Source organism: Cololabis saira, chromosome 11 (assembly GCF_033807715.1).
Source record: "Cololabis saira isolate AMF1-May2022 chromosome 11, fColSai1.1, whole genome shotgun sequence".
Taxonomy (NCBI): Eukaryota; Metazoa; Chordata; class Actinopteri; order Beloniformes; family Belonidae; genus Cololabis; species Cololabis saira.
In genome coordinates this window covers 9,155,426-9,175,240 of record NC_084597.1, presented here as the reverse complement: position 1 = coordinate 9,175,240, position 19,815 = coordinate 9,155,426, and the positions used below count along the sequence as shown (strand labels likewise).

Genomic DNA, 19,815 nt, shown 5'->3' with positions numbered 1-19,815 from the left:
GTTACTAAAAGGAAGGTGATTGTCATACATTGCATATACATTATAATTGTCACGAAAATTGTTGAACACATGACATTTGCAATAAAACATCAAAACCAAAGTAAAAACAATTACTTATAAAAGCACTTATGAAATGCATGGGAGTACTTCACACTGAGAAAACAGATGCATTGTTGAAATAAAGATCTACACTGAATACAAGCAATGAATCCCCTCTGAGTTTTAAACCTGCACAATATTATTTTTTCACGGTATATTTCTTTGTGTCGGTCATAAGCAGCTTTTACACAAATGTTCTTAATAATCTCTAAATGTAATCCAATTATGATTAATTAAATCTATCAATTACTTTTTTTTCTTAAGATGTAAAAACATGTGTTGATATGTAGGTTTTATGTTTGAATATCTCATTTCAAATGAGCTGCTCTTCTAATAGTCACTATCCCTGAAATTTCGTTGTCCAGACATAAAATATTTCACATTAAGCTACAATTAATCCTATTTACGCGAATCCGGGATAACGGAGTGAAAAAAGCACAGTCTTAATTTAATTGGGAATTATCCAAACAGTTAGCAATGATGAAGCAGGGCAGAATCAGGGTGGGGGTTCAGAGTTTCACATGAACCCAAGTTTGAACGGCTGTGAATCTGCACAGTCTGGAGATTACGTCTAATAGGATCAGTACAGTCAAGGTTGTCGGCCTGTGGCCTCTATCTCTCCCTCCGCCCCTCTCCTTCTACCTGTAGTCTTAAAATATTCGGCTTGGTGGCAAAGGTAAGGAAGTGAATCTACAGTACATTATCTGAGATTGACAAAAGTAATGAATGCATGTGTAACAGTTCAAATGTAAAGGTTAAAACCATCAATCCATTTGTGTACCGAGCCGTCACCAGGTGAGAATGGTACACCTTGTAACTATGGAGAGGTCACCAGACAAGGGCATGTAAACCTCCAAATATATTCAAATTCCCTTGGATTCAAACCAGGAACCTTCTTGTGGTGATTTGGAAGCGCACACCACCACAACACCCTGTGAGCTAACGTTTCACTGAAAACATTATAAAATCATTAAAGCGTTGAATTTGCCTCCTTAAGTCTACGTATGTTCTCAAAACCATGGAGAAAGGGTTAGGTATGAGTTAGCTTATGAAATGTAAAGAGTTTAAATTCTCACCTAAAAGTTATGTTGAACATTTTTTTCAGAAATAACTTAATATATTATTTTAAATACAGTCTAAAAATGGTTTTATTTTATTTTCATTTCATGCCCTATTTCAGTGTGTCCCAACCTGGGGTCCTCCCCCCCTGGGGGGGCGCCAGAGATCTCTGGGGGGGCGTGAAACTTTGTCTGCTTTGAGGATATGCAGTTGTAAAAATTATATTTATACATGTTAAATAAATAAAAAATCATAATAACACACCTAATGGAATACAGTAATCCAAGTCTGTGTAAACCCACTTAGAAATATATTTTGGTCATTTTAAAATACTAAGTTATTTATCAGGATAAAAACTTAAAAATGTATTATTAAAATATCATTATTCAACATTTAATCATACTACTACTCCGAAAGATTTTTAAAGGAAAAAATGTTTAAAAAAAATGTTGCTCTCATATTAAAAGAGACATTTCTCAGAAATATTTTTATGTCCTTGCAATTATTTTTTGTGCATATTTTATACATTGGTGACACAAAAGGAAGGTAAGAAAAACAAAGAGAAATGTATCAAAAAAACATAATTAATGTTCATTTAATGTTAATTTTTTCACTATAAAGGTTTGTAACGAATAACTTTACTCTTTTGCTGCTAGTACGTACGGGTCGGGGGGCCTGGCTGGTCTTAGACACAAGTAGGGGGGGAAACAAGGAAAAAAGGTTGGGAACCACTGCCCTATGGTATTAGTCGTTTTTTTCCACCCGCATGAAAAGTGATGCTCAACGAGCATCATGATGCCATGATGCTCTATATCCTGCTGCCACTTTCCAGATAATCTGCAAAGACTACGCATTTTCAAAACTACATTCTGCATACTACACGTACAACGCAGTACTGCTACATGTAATAGTCCATCATGGCAGCAATGATGCTAGTGCACTTATGCTGTATAGACTGGTCAATTGCATGGTGGATTTTTTATGTTTTTTTGTTTTGAAAGAAACACCCCCCCCTTTTTGCTAACTCCAGGCTGTGCAATTGCATCTGGAACGCTGCACAGAATATCGTAAAAAAGTTCAGCAAACTCAAAAACATGTAGTTTTGAAAAATGCCCTTCGCTCAGAAGTGAACATTTTTAATATTTGTCACAAGGCAAATAAAGCCTTCGGATGTCTATTTACTTATTTTTTTCATGTGTTTTATTAAAAGAAAAATGCTTTCTGAGCGTTGAGAACAGCAGTTACTCATATCTGTGATAAATAAAACAAATCATGGTCATTAGTGTTAAGGACACTTTTAAGTGTACGCCACCACAGTGGGTTTGAGAAAGGCAATTAAATCAAATCGATTCATTTAAACAACAAGGACATCTGGCTATAACGCAGTTTATCAGTCAAGTATCCAATAAACTTCAGTCTGTAAGATAATTCCGAAATAATTGAAGGTACATTTTTATTAAAACATTTAAGCTAAAGGTCATCTATTAAATCCATGTATTACTCAATTTCAGATCCAGTGTGGTGAAAAACACTTAAAGCAATCCTCCAACCATAGTAATACTGTACTTCACAGTATTAATACATGGGATACTGATTGGCAACAAGATTTGATAGTTTTTTAATTTGCTTACTTTTTATGGATTTACTCATTTTCATGAAAAAATATTTAGAATTCATGCATAATCTTGCCAATAAACACAAAACCAATGATGATCACATACCATCTAACCTTTAATCTTGTTAAAACTTGGCTGTATTGTCAGGATGCAATTCTCAGATTCTCAAAAAGATCATGAACTCGAGGAGATAATAAGTAGAAGTAGACTCAAGTATTTGATCTTTATATATGAGATGTGAGCAGAGGTGTCAAGTAACGAAGTACAAATACTTTGTTACCTTACTTAAGTAGAAATTTTGGTTATCTATACTTCACTGGAGTAATTATTTTTCAGACGACTTTTTACTTTTACTCCTTACATTTTCACGCAATTATCTGTACTTTTTACTCCTTACATTTTAAAAACAGCCTCGTTACTCTATTTCATTTCGGCCTTTAAATAAAAACTATCCAGTTAAATTGCTCCATCCGGATAGAGTGAATTTGGTTGTGGTTGTTTCAGATGTTCTTGTCCAGTTTTGTTCTTACATCCGTTCCCTCAGATTCCTGCAACTAAACTTGGATGTACATTCCAATAAAGGTTAGGATAAATGATAACATGCCTCTGAAGTTTGACTTTTTGCACCATTACAATACTTATAGGCAACTAGTCATCATATCTCCTGCTCTCTGAAACACATGTTAATGCTCAATAGTACACATATATGGTTATTTAATATATTTGCATTATACTAAGATACATTCATTTTCAATGGCTTTTTTCCTTAATGGCTTTTTTCTCCCTTACATTACTTTTACTTTTATACTTTAAGTAGTTTTGAAACCAGTACTTTTATACTTTTACTTGAGTAAAAAACTTGAGTTGATACTTCAACTTCTACAGGAGTATTTTTAAACTCTAGTATCTATACTTCTACCTGAGTAATGAATGTGAATACTGAAGACACCTCTGGATGTGAGAGCCAACTTCCAACTATCTGAGGTGTAGGTTACTTATTTTATCAGAGAGGTACAGAAGTTTCCTCTTAAGCTTCTGTGTGAGTAACCGTTAAATATGATCTGAAAAGTTCAAGTCATAACTAATATTTTGATCATGTACTGTAAAAGCTGAGTGACTTTGAAGTCAAACTTTTCATATGTCTAATATAGCCAGGAGCTACGGATGTGAAGGATTTAGACACAGGTGGAACATGTGGAGGCTTTCCATTTGACAGCTCCCTTTGAGTATTTCACATATTTCAGATGTTTAAGCTCTTCTGTCTCCTTGAAGTTCTGTGGATGACTTGTGGGTTTAGTTTTCCTTTATATTAGATAAAATGGTCAAAATGACCAAAAGAGAAGATGATATTCTGTTGAAAAAAGCCGCTTTTATTTTTATACCATCTTCAGTTTGCATGTCTCTCTTTGCGGCTCCAGACATATTTGTTTTTTGTGTTTTTGGTCCAATATGGCTCTTTCAACATTTTGGGTTGCCGACCCCTGGTCTAGTTCATCTGTGTTATAAACCCATTTCTGCAATCCTGTTATGTTATGGGTTGACCCGTAGAAGATCTAGGAACAATAGTTACAAGTTTTTTTTCCAGTGTGAAATTTCTTCCGCTTGCCTTAATTAGTGTAATCAACATATAATATGAAAATGGTTCATCTCACAGTATCAAACTGGAGGTAAAAGGGTGTCAGAAATGGCGTATTTCTTTCTTTGCAACTGTGAGACATACATCACCCAAATCTCTTCTGCAAAAACAGGAAGTGTACAATTTTGAGGGATGCAACTATGAAATTTCTATGTAAAAACAAACCCCAAAAAGTTTTTTTTTTATGTTTATTGCACCTTTTTTTGTAATTTATATGGACTTTTTTATACAGATAATGAATACAAATGCTTCAACAAATGACATTACAGCGTGCAAAAAAGATTCTCTGCGACGGAAGTTGGAATGTAACACGTAAATATGACAGTTGTGACGGGTGATAAGTTTACTTTTAAACTTATTCACATTAAAATAATTTATCAACATTATCAATAAAATCAAATCTTATAAAGGTAATAGATTGAAAACCTAACAAAAACATCAGAACAGAAACGCCCTACACAAGAAATAAGTACGTAAAGTAATTCTCTCTCTCTCTCTCTCTCTCTCTCTCTCTCTCTCCCTCTCTCTCTCTCTCTCTCTCTCTGTCTCTCTCTCTCTCTCTCTCTCTCTCTCTCTCTCTCTCTCTCTCTCTCTCTCTGAGCCCCCCCTCCGATGTTGGGCAAACAAAGGTCATCTCCTTTAATTAGGAAAAGCTAAACAGTTTTAGAGGTTTTAACTCCTTTGAGTAAAATAATGTAATCCCCTTAAGCAGGATTACCACACTGCTGTCAATCTTTGTTTGCTGTTAAGTGGCTATAGCTTCAATTTGTTATTGTTTGTGCTTTGTCACTCTATTTTACTAAACACTTAAAGCCCCTTTTCTTTTCTTTTTTTCAAGAAAACCTGGTTCACAAATTGTAACTACTGATTCCATTTAATTTCTTGAGGTCATTAAAGTATTCAAGTAATACTCAATCAACACGTGTCAGGAAAAGAATGACCATTTCTTCAGATCAATAAAACAACTGCTTGATCAAGTAAAGACAGTCCATTCATTTTTGGCCACAATATCTTGACGATTTGATTAAATATTAAGCTGTCATCTTTGAGTCCTTGTCCTCACCAGAAATCTTGTAATTATGATTCTGTTGTACCTTAATCTGTGGGCCTATAATCTTCATCTCTTTTTTTCTTTCACTGACCGACATGAACATGACATCTGGAGGAATGGAAAGATGGTTTTAAGATTTATGTAAGTAGGTTTAGAGCCAGCTCTGACCGCTGCACTTGAGATGGGGAGGAGTTAAGGAGGGTGTGGAAGCTGCGGGCCTGCATGGGTGAGTAGTTCCCCCCTCAAATCCCACTGGACCAAATCAAACAGGACATCCCCTCTCTGACGCGAAAACAGGGGGTGGAGGGGGGGGTTGCATGTCCAGGGGGTCTTTACAACAGGCTCTACTTTAAAAGCCGACTTCCAAGATGCTGCGTGGCCGCTGAGCAAGACACTTGTGTGCGTAATCTCGTCCATGCGCAAGTTTTCCAAAATACTTGGGCTACAAGAAAAAGAAGAAAGACAACTAAAATAGAGCGGAAAACATCTGAGTTGGAGTTGTTTTGTCTTTTTTCTGGACTTTAACGACCAATGTGGCTCCTCAGCTCCACCTCCCAGGTGACGGTGATGGATGAGCGCCTGTCTCCGTCCGCCCGCGGCGCGCAGAGCCCGGGGAGCAGCAGCGCAGCCACCGTGCACAGCATCGAGGCCATCCTGGGGTTTAAAGAGGACACACTCTTCCACAAATCACTCTCTTACGGCGGGACGGACAAAGTCAAAGATGCGGAGCGCAGCGGGAATAATGTAACTGTGACCCAAATGAAGAAAGGTCACCATTACCCAGAAAGTTGTGACGGTGAGTCGATCTAAAAGTTTCAATATAAAACCGAATTATATAAGTTTGTCGTTTTTTTAATATAAGAAAGACTGCATAAGTTTTACTTTTACTTAAAGAAAATTATCATCGTTTGTCCTATATTGTTATTTAATGGGCGACCAGGTGTTGTTCCAAAAAGTGATTGCCTGCCAATCTGATTTCTCCCCTGAAAATTGGTCTTTTTACCTGCCAAAAATTGATTTAAGGCCAAATACAGTTAATGAAAGGTTGTTTCTGCCTAAATATGATTTGATCTCATTCTTGAGCTTCATAATAGAGCTCACAGAATTGCTTTTAACTCTTTTAAAGGACCATTACAACACAAAATAGGCATTTTCACTTGCCAAAAATTGATTTAAGGCCAAATACAGTTAATGAAAGGTTGTTTCTACCTAAATATAATTTGGTCTCATTCTTGAGCTTCATAATATAAACACTAGAGCTCACAAAATTGCTTTTTAACTATTTTAAAGGACCATTACAACACAAAATAGGAATTTTCACTTGCCAAAAATTGATTTAAGGCCAAATACAGTTAGGCCTAATGAAAAGTTGTTTCTACCTAAATATGATTTGATCTCATTCTTGAGCTTCATAATATAAACACTAGAGCTCACAAAATTGCTTTTTAACTCTTTTAAAGGACCATTACAACACAAAATAGGCATTTTCACTTGCCAAAAACTGATTGAAGGCCAAATACAGTTAATGAAAAGTTGTTTCTGCCTAAATATGACTTGATCTCATTCTTGAGCTTCATAATCTGAAAATCTGACGTTTTAGCGCTATCGCTCACCGGGCTGCTGTGCGCGCTCCCGCGGCCACAAATCAGAAGAAATCAGATTCTGGCAGGAAATCACTTTTTGGCACGACACCTGTTGTAAACAGTCGTCGTGTAGCCTAACTTAAACAAAAGGTTTTAAAAAGTGGAATTCCCACGAAAAAGGCAGAATTTTATTTATTGATTTAGTTGTTTCATTAATTAATTACTGTATCTTTACCTGGCCCCGCAGGTGTGTGCGGCGCGGATGCCTCGGCCTGTCCGGAGTCGCCTGAGAGCGGCAGCAAACTGTCCGACGACGAGAACCACAAGAAGAAACACCGTCGGAACCGAACCACCTTCACCACCTTCCAGCTGCACGAACTCGAACGGGCCTTCGAGAAGTCCCACTACCCGGACGTTTACAGCAGAGAGGAGCTGGCCCTGAAGGTCAACCTGCCGGAGGTCCGAGTGCAGGTACTACCTCGTCCCAAACTCCTCTCATTCCATTTATATTAGCTCCAAAAACTAACAAAAAAGTGCAATATGTCTTGTTTTAGATTTTCTTTCCTTTTTTCCCCTTATTTTCTCTTTTAAAACCTAGAGGATTTCTATAATAGGCCTAATTGTAAATGAAAAACATTTTATAAAAAACATTCTAACCTTTGTTTTGCAAGTCAGTGCAGATATTTCTCTTCAGGTTAATAGCTTAAAATGTATAAATAATAATAATAATAATAAACATTATTTAGAAATATGAATGAAATGGGTGAATGCAGTGCCAGATGTACTTATAGAAGAAATAAACTAGAACCAACTAAAAGCATTTAATGTATGTGTTTGGAAAGAAATGCTATTTCTCTAAGTTTTACTTAGAAGAAAAGGACGAGAAAAGAAGAGAACTATTTGCAAAATATATAACATTCTATTAAAATAAGAAAATAAAAGGGTATTAAAAATTGAATTTTCATCTAATATGTATAATTATTATGACATTTACTTTTGACTGCAGTGACATCACTTAGTGAGGTCTTGGAATTTTTGCTGCTATTAAATTAATTTTCCTCACATTTCTAAATATCTAAAAAAAAATGTACATGATAATTTTCTTTAAAATGTTCTTTAAAAAAAAAAAAAAAATATATATATATATATATATATATATATATATATATATATATATATATATATATATATATATATATATATATATATATATATATATATATATACAGTATATATATTTATATGTATATATGCAGTATTTATTAGATATTCAGTGTATCATAAAAATGATACAAAAATTATACAAATAAATGCAAATTTTTTTTTTGCTTGCTTTAATTGTTTTTCCGTATTCTTTTAAGGTGTGGTTCCAAAACCGGCGGGCCAAATGGCGTCGTCAGGAGAAGCTGGAGGTGAGCTCCATCAAGTTGCAGGACACCTCTTCCTCCTCTCTGCTCTCCTTCAGCTGTTCTCCCACCAGCTCCTTGGGCGCTGGGCTGCAGCTGGAGCCCTGGCTCCCCACCTCCATCACCACATCCGCAACCCTGCAGTCGGTGCCCGGCTTCATCAGCAGCTCGCAGAGCCTTCCCGGCGCCTACACTCCTCCTCCCCCTTCCATGCCTTCCTCCTTGCCGGCCTCTTTATTCAGTTCCCCGGCCCTGGGACACAGCCCTCACCTACCCCACATGGGCTCTATGTGCCCCCCGCCTCCATACCAGTGCTCATCTGATCCAAGGAACTCCAGTATCGCCTCACTGAGGATGAAGGCAAAGGAACACATCCAGTCAATTGGGAAGACGTGGTGATACTGAGTGGAGGTTTAAAATAGACATTAAGACCCAGAATGTGATGTGTGTGTTTTTCTGTTTTTTTTTTTTTATTGAGCCGATGGGAATGTAAAATATTTGACTTTTTAAGAAGCTGGAACTCCAATTATACCCCAGGACTCATGTACATGGTGTCCCGAACACTCGGGATGCAAAATTGTTAAGTTGCTGAAAAGTATGCCACTGTTGACCATTTAAAATTCATTTTTTTATGTGTTTTTCTTCTCCTTTATCGTGTCTGTAAATTTTCTTCCGTAAAACTTTACATTCACCTGGCCGTGTTGCAGTCGTATACAGTGATATGTTGCCAATATAACAAATACATGCCATTGATAGCCATCAGTATCTGTTTATCCGGTTCATAATCAAGAAGCTGTATTCAATTACTTTTCTTTTGTACTAAAAAAATGTATCATCTGCACCCACCCAACAAAATAAACTCCAGGGTAAAAATAAAATACCTTTAAAAATGTACTGCTTTTCCAGTTTTCATAATTTTTTTCTTTTTTTGGTCACTTTTGGGACGAAATTCTGTCTATCGTATCTATTAGAACGGCAAAAAAAGGATGAAATGTATTTTAAGCATCAAAATGATAAAACTAGCACCCCCTTGTGGAAACGGACTGCTATACCAGGGATAAAATATCCAACAAACGAAATTATGTCTGTTCAAAAAAACAGCAGATTTTCAACTTTGATTATCCATATTTATTTTTATGTTAATTTATACTTAAGTGCATTTTCAACACAGTAAACAGTCCTGATGAATGAATTAAAAGTAGCAGTAATATTCATTGTGGGTTTGCTGAAGAGATTTGTATTAAAGTGCTGGACTTTGTTTAATTGAATGAGTTTCTTAGCCCCCTTATTTCCTCCTCGTTAACTCCTCTAAACTGCATCGGATTTGCTGTTGGGATTAGAACCATAATGGGGGTAAAAATGGCTTGCTCTTCCATTGTTCACCAATCAATGCTGAGGAATGAGCAGAGCAGCAGCGAAACATTTTTTATTCTCTTTCAATTAGTATTTACTACTTTCTTGTCTCCTGTGAATTAAAAAAACAACAACAGCCATCAATCCAACTATCTTAAAAATTCCATTATGAGCAGAGGTGTCAAGTAACGAAGTACAAATACTTCGTTACCTTACTTAAGTAGAAATTTTGGTTATCTATACTTCACTGGAGTAATTATTTTTCAGACGACTTTTTACTTTTACTCCTAACATTTTCACGCAATTATCTGTACTTTTTACTCCTTACATTTTAAAAACAGCCTTGTTACTCTATTTCATTTTGGCCTTTAAAGAAAAACTATCCAGTTAAATTGCGCCATCCGAGTGAATTTGGTTGTGGTTGTTTCAGATGTTCTTGTCCAGTTTTGTTCTTACATCCGTTCCCTCAGATTCCTGCAACTAAACTTGGATGTACATTCCAATAAAGGTTAGGATAAATGATAACATGCCTCTGAAGTTTGACTTTTTGCATCATTACAAAATTTATAGGCAACTAGTCATCATATCTCCTGCTCTCTGAAACACATGTTAATGCTCAATAGTACACATATATGGTTCTTTAATATATTTGTATTACACTAAGATACATTCATTTTCAATGGCTTTTGTCCTTAATGGCTTTTTCCCCCTTACATTACTTTCACTTTTATACTTTAAGTAGTTTTGAAACCAGTACTTTTATACTTTTACTTGAGTAAAAAACTGAGTTGATATTTCAACTTCTACAGGAGTATTTTTAAATTCTAGTATCTATACTTCTACCTGAGTAATGAATGTGAATACTTTTGACACCTCTGCTCCTGTGAATTAAAAAAACAACAACATCCATCAATCCAACTATCTTAAAAATTCCATTATGAGACTGTAACGCGTTCCTGTTTTCATATGTGGTCATGGTTAGGTTTACATTTAATGCTTAATCTCACTGGAAAGTTACTGAAGTGAAAACACAGACACAAAGTTGAAGTGGACATGGTGCGCCATCTAGTGGTGAAACTCGGTTACTACGTAAACGCTTTTAATAAAACTGTGTGAAAAAAGAAAAAGGAACATGAAGAATGTCGTTTAAACGTTGGCCACCCGTGGCGTTGTCCCCCTGCAAGAGACCACTCCTACGAGCACACACATTTTCCTCTGAACAACTTTCTATTGATTTGTAATGACATGTTCTCTATACACTATACATCCACCAAGGGCTTTTTAAATCCACCAGATCTCTTAAACATTGGTTCAAAGGTTGAGGTATTTCCTTTCACCTCCCCATCTTTATTTTTTCCAACTAAAACTGAAAAGGTCTGCTTAGAATAAAAGGGTGATTATGTTGTGCAAAGCAGGATTTGACATTTCCTGAGATCAATCTCTATGTCCAATAGACATAATCCATCCACACCTCTGTTCAAAAAATACTCTATATTACCCATTCATAAACTCAATGTTTTTCACTCATGTTTATTTGTGCACAAGTTTATCAACAATAAGCAAGATCTTCCGGACACCTTTCATAATTTCTTTAGTCTTTCATCCGACTTGCATTCATACTCAACTAGACACAGGTCTTAAACTCTGGAACAATTTAGATATGTCTCTGAGGTCCACATTGTCATTTATATCCTTCAAAAAATGGCTGAAAAAATATTCATTCATTCATCATGTCCTAATTTTTCAATGTATTCTCTATTATGTATCCTTGTTTTCTTTTCATGTTTATAATTAGAGTTTTCCTATGTTTGTACATTTCATTTTCTGTTTACAGTAGATGACGGGAGTGGAACTCTGTACAAGCCCTCTGGGCTTCGTTCCCTCCTTCCACTATTTTTTTTAAATTGTGCTAAATAAATAAATACAAATACAAATAATACATCCACAATGCAGTTATCACAATGTGAAATTTATTCAAGTCATCAACTTGTATAACACAACCTTGTCAGGTCAGTCATAGTCAAAGCACGGCATGATTTGCATATAGAAAATATGAATGACTGAAAAGGAAATCTTTCTTGTGTGTTTACGGCATATTCTTACAGCAGGATATGTACACTGTGCATTTGTGATTACAGAACAGGTTAAGCAGATGATGCTGGCTGTCTTGTCTTCAGGAGGACTCGTTTTCTTTCAGCTCCAAAGCCAGAAAAAACAGCTCTGACACCTATAAAACAGGGGATAAAAAGAGATATGTCATCATACTGTACGTTTATGGGATGAGAGGATGAGAGGCTGCAGAGGGTGGCAAACACAGCACGGAAGATCATCGGCTGCCCTCTGCCCTCCCTGTCTGACATCTACAGCTCCCGCTGCCTCAACAGGGCAAGGAACATTTTAAAGGACAACACCCACCCCGGTTTCCACCTTTTTTCGACCTGTTGCCCTCTGGGAGGCGCTTCAGGTCCTTACGAACCCGTACAAAAAGATTCAGGGACAGCTTCTTCCCCAAAGCTGTGAACTCTCTCAACCTATAAGCTACCTCATACTTTCTGTGCAATATTTTTCTACCTTCTATCCACAATGTCCCAATATTCTACTATATATGTGCAATACTCCCATCCTTTCAAGGGCAATATTATATTATTCTTCCATTCATTTAAGTGCAATATCCCCCCACCCATTGATGTACATTTTTGTATCCTCCCATTCACTCTTGTTTATAGTGTGTGTACATATACCGTATTTTCTGGACTATAAGCTGCACCTGTATATAAGCCGCATCTGCTCTATTAAAAAAAAAAAGATATGCAAGTCGCAGATATTTATGTTGTTAGATTAGATATTTACTACATGTGCAGAAGGATTTAGAACTGTAAATGATGTACATGTTTGTACCTAAATAGATCCTTTCCTAACAGTGTCTTTTAACACGGCAGCAACTTTGCTGATTAAAACGGGACAGAACCAAGAGAAAATAACCCGTATTTATTTATCTATTTATCTGTTTGAAATCTGCTTCTACCTACTTCTATCTGCTAAAGAAGAAGTAGCGTATTCTTCTTTGCATTTATTTTGTCTTAGTTTTTATTCTAATTCAAGTTAGCACTCCCCCTAGCGGTGGAAGAAAAATCCACAGAATAGCCGCACCTGTGTATAAGTCGCATGGTTGAAAACCTATGAAAAAAGTAGCGGCTTATAGTTCAGAAAATACGGTATATACATTTATGCTTCCTTGCTTACATAGTCTTTGCATGTGTGCACTTTGACGGAGCTGCTGCCTAATTCCACTGTACATGTACAATGATAATAAAGGCTTTCTATTTCTATTTCTATTTCTATTTACAGGATAAATGGTCACTAAAGCAGGGTAAATCTGCTGCCTCACCTCTCTGAGGTATTTTGCGGTGTCCTCTTCTCTCCAGCTGCTGTGGAGCTGATGCAGCCTTTGAGGTATCATCTGTTTTTGTGTCTTTGGTTGCAGAGCCTTGATGGGTCGTTCCTGTCTGTCCTGGTCAGAAACCCTGACTGCTTCTGAGGGTGTGAGGTAGCCACTGTCCACGGTTTCCTTTAGTTGAGCCAAGCTCTTAATGCTCTTCTTGCCCATTAAATGACCTAGGGAGTTGTACATAATGTGATGACATAATGTGCACTTTATAGCTGTGACACTTTACATAGACACTTGCACTTTACTTTAGCCTGCTGCTGTAACTTATAACAGTAACTTATAAACTATAAATGTAAAAATACTATGAAATGTGTGGTTGGTTGTATCATCGTGATATTGGTTATATTATTGTACTATTGTATTTTTTTAACTGAACATTGTATTGCTCTTAAACTTGCTTGTTTTTATATTCTAGCCGGGGGACTGCCAATGGGAATTAGCCAATAGGCTACATTTGGGTGCATCTGCTTTTATTTTTGTAAAATGCATAATGATGTGCACTGTCCCTCCTTATCAATTAAAATAAATTGAAATTGAAATTGATGCATTAACTCCTATTTTTCTTATTTATTATAATTTTATTTGTGGACGATCTGCTCTTCAGTTCATTTGAACCAGTTTTAATGGTTATAATATGTAAAGTGATCCAAAGAGCTGAATTTAGGTAAACAATCATCTGAATATAACTGGATTTTTCTCCCTCTCTCTTCCAGTGCTTTCAATCAGAGAATAATATTGTCCCGAATTGAGGGGAAAAAAGACCGCGGTTGAATTGGTTTGATATTGGATATTATGAATTCAACACCCATAAAACTTGTGATACATACCACTGATTTTGGCCAAACCACTTGTGATGTGTTCATGGTAGACTATATATCACAAGAGAGTAATTATTAAAAAATCATATGGGCATATATATGGGCAGATTTAAAAATCATATATATGGGCTGATTTAATGTGGTTTAATGAATTCAACACCCATAAAACTTGTGATACATAACACCGATTGTTTTCATTAAACCTCATTAAATCAGCCCATATATATGATTTTATAATAATTACTCTTTACTTGTGATATATAGTCTAGATGACCATGAACACATCACAAGTGGTTTGACCAAAATCAGTGGTATGTATCACAAGTTTTATGGGTGTTGAATTCATAATATCCAATATCCAATATCAAACCAATTCAACCGCGGTGGAAAAAAGCATCATTATCAGTAGAGAACAAAAATGAAAAAGCATTAACATGAATGTGTGATTATAATGAGTCCATCTCAATGTCATGTCTTATATATATCACTATAATTAAAGCAAAAAATAAATAGTTAAAAATGAAATAAGTCTTTTTCTTACCTACAGCCCAGTGATTTCCGCGTGGATACATTTTCCCAACAACTGGTGCTGGAGTTGAGCAGTGCAACAAACAGGGAATCAGAGCCAGGACAGCAAAAACTGGCCACAGCGGTCTGCAAGTCCACGAAAAACATAGGCACTCTCCACCCATTGTGTGAGGAAAAAAATATCAAACGAAGCACAAATGTTACTCAGTTGGGTCTAACTTTGGAACATTTCTGCCATAGTTGATTTTTATGCTGCAGATAAAAAGGCTGCAGACTTGCTGAAGTTGCGCTCCCGATGGCTTTGATAGAAATGACTAATGATCAAAGTTAAATGCTCCTCCTGATACAGCTGTACGTCAGAGGCTCTTTGTAAAAGTGCCACGAAGACCCAAATGAGACAGTGATGATGGCAAATTAGCATTTGTGGGCTGCAATTACCGACGATGTTTTAATTTCTCCTTTCTTTTTCCTTTATTTTCAGATATTTCAGGATTATTCCAAGGGGTATGACGTCATCGCTGGGGGATGAAGGCGACTTCTTGGAATTGTTATCTTTCTCAGTGAGGATCAGGAGGGCGGGGTTATAAAAAGTATTTTCATCAAAGTCATAGAATAGGTCACATAAAAGAAAAACGGAGTCCTTCGTTCCGAAGTTTCCGTCAACAAAACATTTTCAGCGTAATTCAGGTCAGTTAAGGACTCAGAGACGCGAGAGACTCTTTTTCAGAGAATAGGCTATAGGTATTAAAACTTTTATATTTTCGAAATTGTTGTGTTATTTTTAAGCCAGGAAAGGAGCGTGTAGCCTACTGTTGAGGATCAATACAATTTGTAGAACCGATTTCAACCGCTCCATCCATCACTTATCCACTAATTCATATTCACGGATCTATTCACTTCCTGTTTGGTGTCAAAGGGGGTCAGTGTCATACACATACACTCACATCCAGTACTCGAGTTGTAAAAAAAAATCAGGGGGGATGGTGGATTTTATCATATGGGGACAAATAATTTGTGCTGATTACAAATAATATAATATATTACAAATAATAGCACTGACCAAAACACCTGCAGAAATACTGCAGGAATGACATAGCAGCAGTTAAATGCAGCCTTCTGTAAGCTTTAAATATCCACCGGGCTTACATCAAATACATCAAAACACAACAATAAAAAACAGTTTTCTGAACTTATCAATATGACTCTGTCCTTCACAGGATAAGTGAAATGAATCACTGCAAAAACTCAAAATCTTAAGAATATTTGTCTTATTTTTAGTTAAAATGTCTCATTTTAGTAAAAAAAAATCTCATTACACTTAAAACAAGACTCATCACTGGAAAAAACAACAATTTTCACCTGTTTCAAGTAGATTTTCACTTGAAATAAGTAGAAAAATCTGCGAGTGAAACAAGATTTTTTTGCTTGCAGGATAAATCCCACTGGCAGATTTTCCTACTTATTTCAAGTGAAAATTGTCAAATAAGTTATTTTTCTGGTGGTGACTCTAAATGTTGAAATAGCAGTAATGACACATTCATTGATGAAATGACATAAGGGATGGACAGGGTGGATGGCAGTTTTACAGGGGGGATGATTTTGACCATTTTTATTTCAGGAGGGGATGCCATCCCCCCTCATCCCCCCTCAACTCGAGTACTGCTCACATCTATGGCCAATCTATAATCACCAATTAATCTAATATATAGTTTTGGACTATCTGGGAGCCAAAGAGAAAACCCACACCAGCACAGAGAAAACACCACACATAACTGTGGCAGGGTGGAGAGGTGGATGGGACACGCGCACCTGTGTCCCATCCGCCTGAGTGGATCTCTCCACCTTGCCTGACTTATAAGACGGAGCTGGACAGCAGAAAAGGGGTCCTGTGAAGCTGCTGTGAAGGTGCTTCTGTACTGTGTGTGGGTGAACTGCTGTAATAAAAGGGTCTGCACGAAACTCCATGCCTCTCCTCCCATCGGGCCCCACGTTGGGCGCCAGTGTAGCAGGGCGAGTGCTACGGGGGCCCGACCGACAGGATGGAGAGGACACGGAGTTTCGTGCAGACCCTTTTATTACAGCAGTTCACCCACAGCAGCTTCACAGGACCCCTTTTCTGCTGTCCAGCTCCGTCTTATAAGTCAGGCAAGGTGGAGAGATCCACTCAGGCGGATGGGACACAGGTGCGCGTGTCCCATCCACCTCTCCACCCTGCCACAATAACCAACAGGCTTTTGCCGGGAATCAAACCAGGAATCTTCTTGCTGTGAAGCAACAGTGCTCAACAACACCAAGTCATAAGATGCTGTTTATGATATCCATTTAATGTAACTCAGTCATATAGATGTTATTATCTTTTTAAAGAATCATTCAGAATCACAAAAAATTCTTCCGTTTATTTCTTTAAAACAAAAGGGAGTGAGAAATGAGCTCCACACCATGTTCACTATCCAACATTCATCTTTAGTCTTTAGGATCTTGCATCCGAGTAACACCAGTTGAGCATGTGAGACGTTTTAACTGGTACTGCATGATCCCATTAAGACATTTACATTAGAGTCTCTATGTCTAACCTTGATGACGAAGGCCTCATCACTAGCAGAGGCTACAAAGCATTAACTTATGTCTGTGGATCAATCCATTTATTTATTGTTTATGACAGCAGACGACAAGTCATGTAGACAGTTACAAGCAGATCAAAAATATTATCACGCCACAACTTTCGTTGACTGGAGAAGAATGAATCACATGTTGTGACTCAGATCTATCCAGTCTCAAAGTGAAACGTGAACCTGCCACAAAAATTCATTCATTGTATCGATGGGCACGATTTCTGCATTTAAAAAAATCAAGACACTGGGAAACAAATATCAGCATACAAAAATACAATTTAATGGCATTTTCAAAAAAAAGAAAAGAATAATGTCACAAACTAAACACTGATCACATTTAGCAGGCAGCAAAGTCTTTATTCAGTAATTAGATGGTTGTCACACAGTCACAGTATGTACGGCTGTGAGGCTCTCAAACCTTGTTTTAATTTGAATTTCTTTTTCTCCACCAAGTTACTTGATAAAAAAACTCACACAAAAAGATATGTTTTGAATCTCAAGCAGCTCATAAATATCACTTTATCTAAAACCTGTCTATTTAGACTCAAATCATATTTGTACTTTTGTAAATCTTTTTAATCGAGGAAGGTTGCAGCATGGAAAACAGCTCATAAATACCACTTTCTCTGATTTAAAAGCTATACCCCAGGCTAACTTTCAATTATGGCAATGTTTGTTGTTGTCTCAGTCTATTATAGGTAGAACACTGTAGAGTTTGCAGATGTTTGGTAACACACACACACATGGACACAAAGATACCTTTGTAAAATGAATTTCTTAGAGAAAACAGACAAAGCCTTTCCCTTCGTCTATAAAATTAAACCAAAAAGGAAGCGCATTAAAACTGTATTCTATTGAATGGGCAGCAGGGGGGGTGTTACACAAGTCAAATATAATGTAAGAATATGTTTAATCTCATATGTTATCACAGTTAGTTTACGGTCTAAATTACCAGTTTAGAGACACCAGATATCCCTACGTGAATTATGGTCCAGTGTAGAGGGCAAATGTGTGATAAAGCAGGGTATACTGTGTGTTGGGGCTTCCTTATAACCAGCAGCCCAGTAGCTACTGCGTGACCATGCATTATGGCTGCAGTTTGTCTGTAAGCTTCTCAAACCATCATGTCGGATTTCATAGATCTAAAACAGCCTTGAAGAAAATCACAAACTGCAGGAATCCTCGTGAAACACAGGAATCCTTAGGAAACTGTTGGACTTTGAATTTAAATTTAATTTAGTTTTTTAATTTAGGGCTGTGTTTATCTTAAATGAAAAGTTCAAATAGACGCGCATCTCTTGAGGAATTCACCAACTCAAAAGCGCCGGTGATTGGCTGTCCTAGCTATAGTAGGCCATATATTTGCCTGAAATGTTCTTTTTAAAAAAAATTCTGCTTGAGAGAGGTCCTGTGGACCGAAACATTGTTTGTTTGCTTTATTAAAGTCTTTGCAAGTGACTTGACAGTGTGTGGGAGACCCCTTTTTTCCTTTGTTCACTCCTACCTACTCCAACGCACCTGTTTTTTAGGTGTGCATCAGCCTCCAGATCTTTACCAACTCAAAAGAGGAAATTTCCTGAAACATCCAAGTCAACTAGTGCTGCATATCACTTCTGATGTCATTATTGCGACCACTACCACTTAAAAGCTGAAATTAAAGACATGAGTTCAAAAGAACTAAACAAATAAGATTCAAGAAATAAAGGTTGCAGTGCGTTATGGTGGATTACTGACATGCAACAATAAATAAAAAGGTCTTGACTTAAAGCAAATGAGAGTTTCAGGAGCCATGGTGCCTTCTGGGAGTTTGTTACAGAGGTGAAGAGCATAAAAGATGAACGCTGTTTCATCGTGTTTGGTTATAAGTCTGGGTACAGAAAGTGGGCGTGGTCATGACGACCTGACCGTTCTGCCTGGTTTATAATCAATCAAGAGTTCAGAGATGTATTTTAGTCCTAGAATATTCATAGATTTATAAAGCTAGAGTACAACAAAAACAACAAAAAAACAAACAAACTAACAAAAAAAACCCACAATATTTTGGAAGACGCAAAAGCAAGAACAAAAACATAAAAATCAAGTGCACTGTTTCTGGCTTACCTGAGGAATTCAGTTTAATCCAGTGTCTAAACACCCACGTGATGTATGAATTCACATGGATTTGATCACCTTTTTAATTTTTTTAGGGCCCGAGCACTGACAGTGCGAAGGCCCTATTGTATCTGTAGGAATTTTTTTTTTTTTTTTCCTTCTTCCGACGAAATGAGGGCCTTTTTTCCCCCTAAACGTGCCCCAAAAGTCACCAAATTTTGCACGCAAGCCAGGCCTGGCGAAAAATGTGATATTTAATGCTTTGCATTAATGGGCGTTCCCTAATGGCTCAACAGTGCCCCCTAGAAAACTTTGTGCCTCAAGCCCCATAATACGGTTTGACGTACATGCACGAAAATCGGTACACACCTGTATCATGTCGCAACTTAAAGGGGACCTATTATGGCATCTAATACCTATTTTAAACAGGCCTTGAATGTCTTAAAAACAAGCTTTTGATTGTTTTTGCTAAATAAATGAGAAATTCCGCCTCTGAGCCATGTCTTTATCATCCC

General features: G+C 36.9%; 2 protein-coding genes across 2 annotated transcripts; one reads left to right on the top strand and one right to left on the bottom strand.

The window, feature by feature from the left end:
- The first annotated feature begins 5,831 nt into the window (after positions 1 to 5,831).
- rx3 (retinal homeobox gene 3) lies at positions 5,832 to 9,311 on the top strand. The gene is made up of 3 exons (XM_061733266.1): positions 5,832 to 6,257; positions 7,292 to 7,515; positions 8,406 to 9,311. Exons 1-3 carry the CDS (start codon positions 5,993 to 5,995, stop codon positions 8,847 to 8,849), a joined length of 933 nt encoding a protein of 310 aa, XP_061589250.1. The 5' UTR covers positions 5,832 to 5,992; the 3' UTR covers positions 8,850 to 9,311.
- A 2,523-nt stretch (positions 9,312 to 11,834) lies between these two features.
- On the bottom strand, positions 11,835 to 14,761 carry grp (gastrin-releasing peptide). The gene is made up of 3 exons (XM_061733265.1): positions 14,611 to 14,761; positions 13,192 to 13,418; positions 11,835 to 12,030 (listed from the first exon to the last, which is right to left on the bottom strand). Exons 1-3 carry the CDS (start codon positions 14,759 to 14,761, stop codon positions 11,977 to 11,979), a joined length of 432 nt encoding a protein of 143 aa, XP_061589249.1. The 3' UTR covers positions 11,835 to 11,976.
- Between the last annotated feature and the right edge of the window lie 5,054 nt (positions 14,762 to 19,815).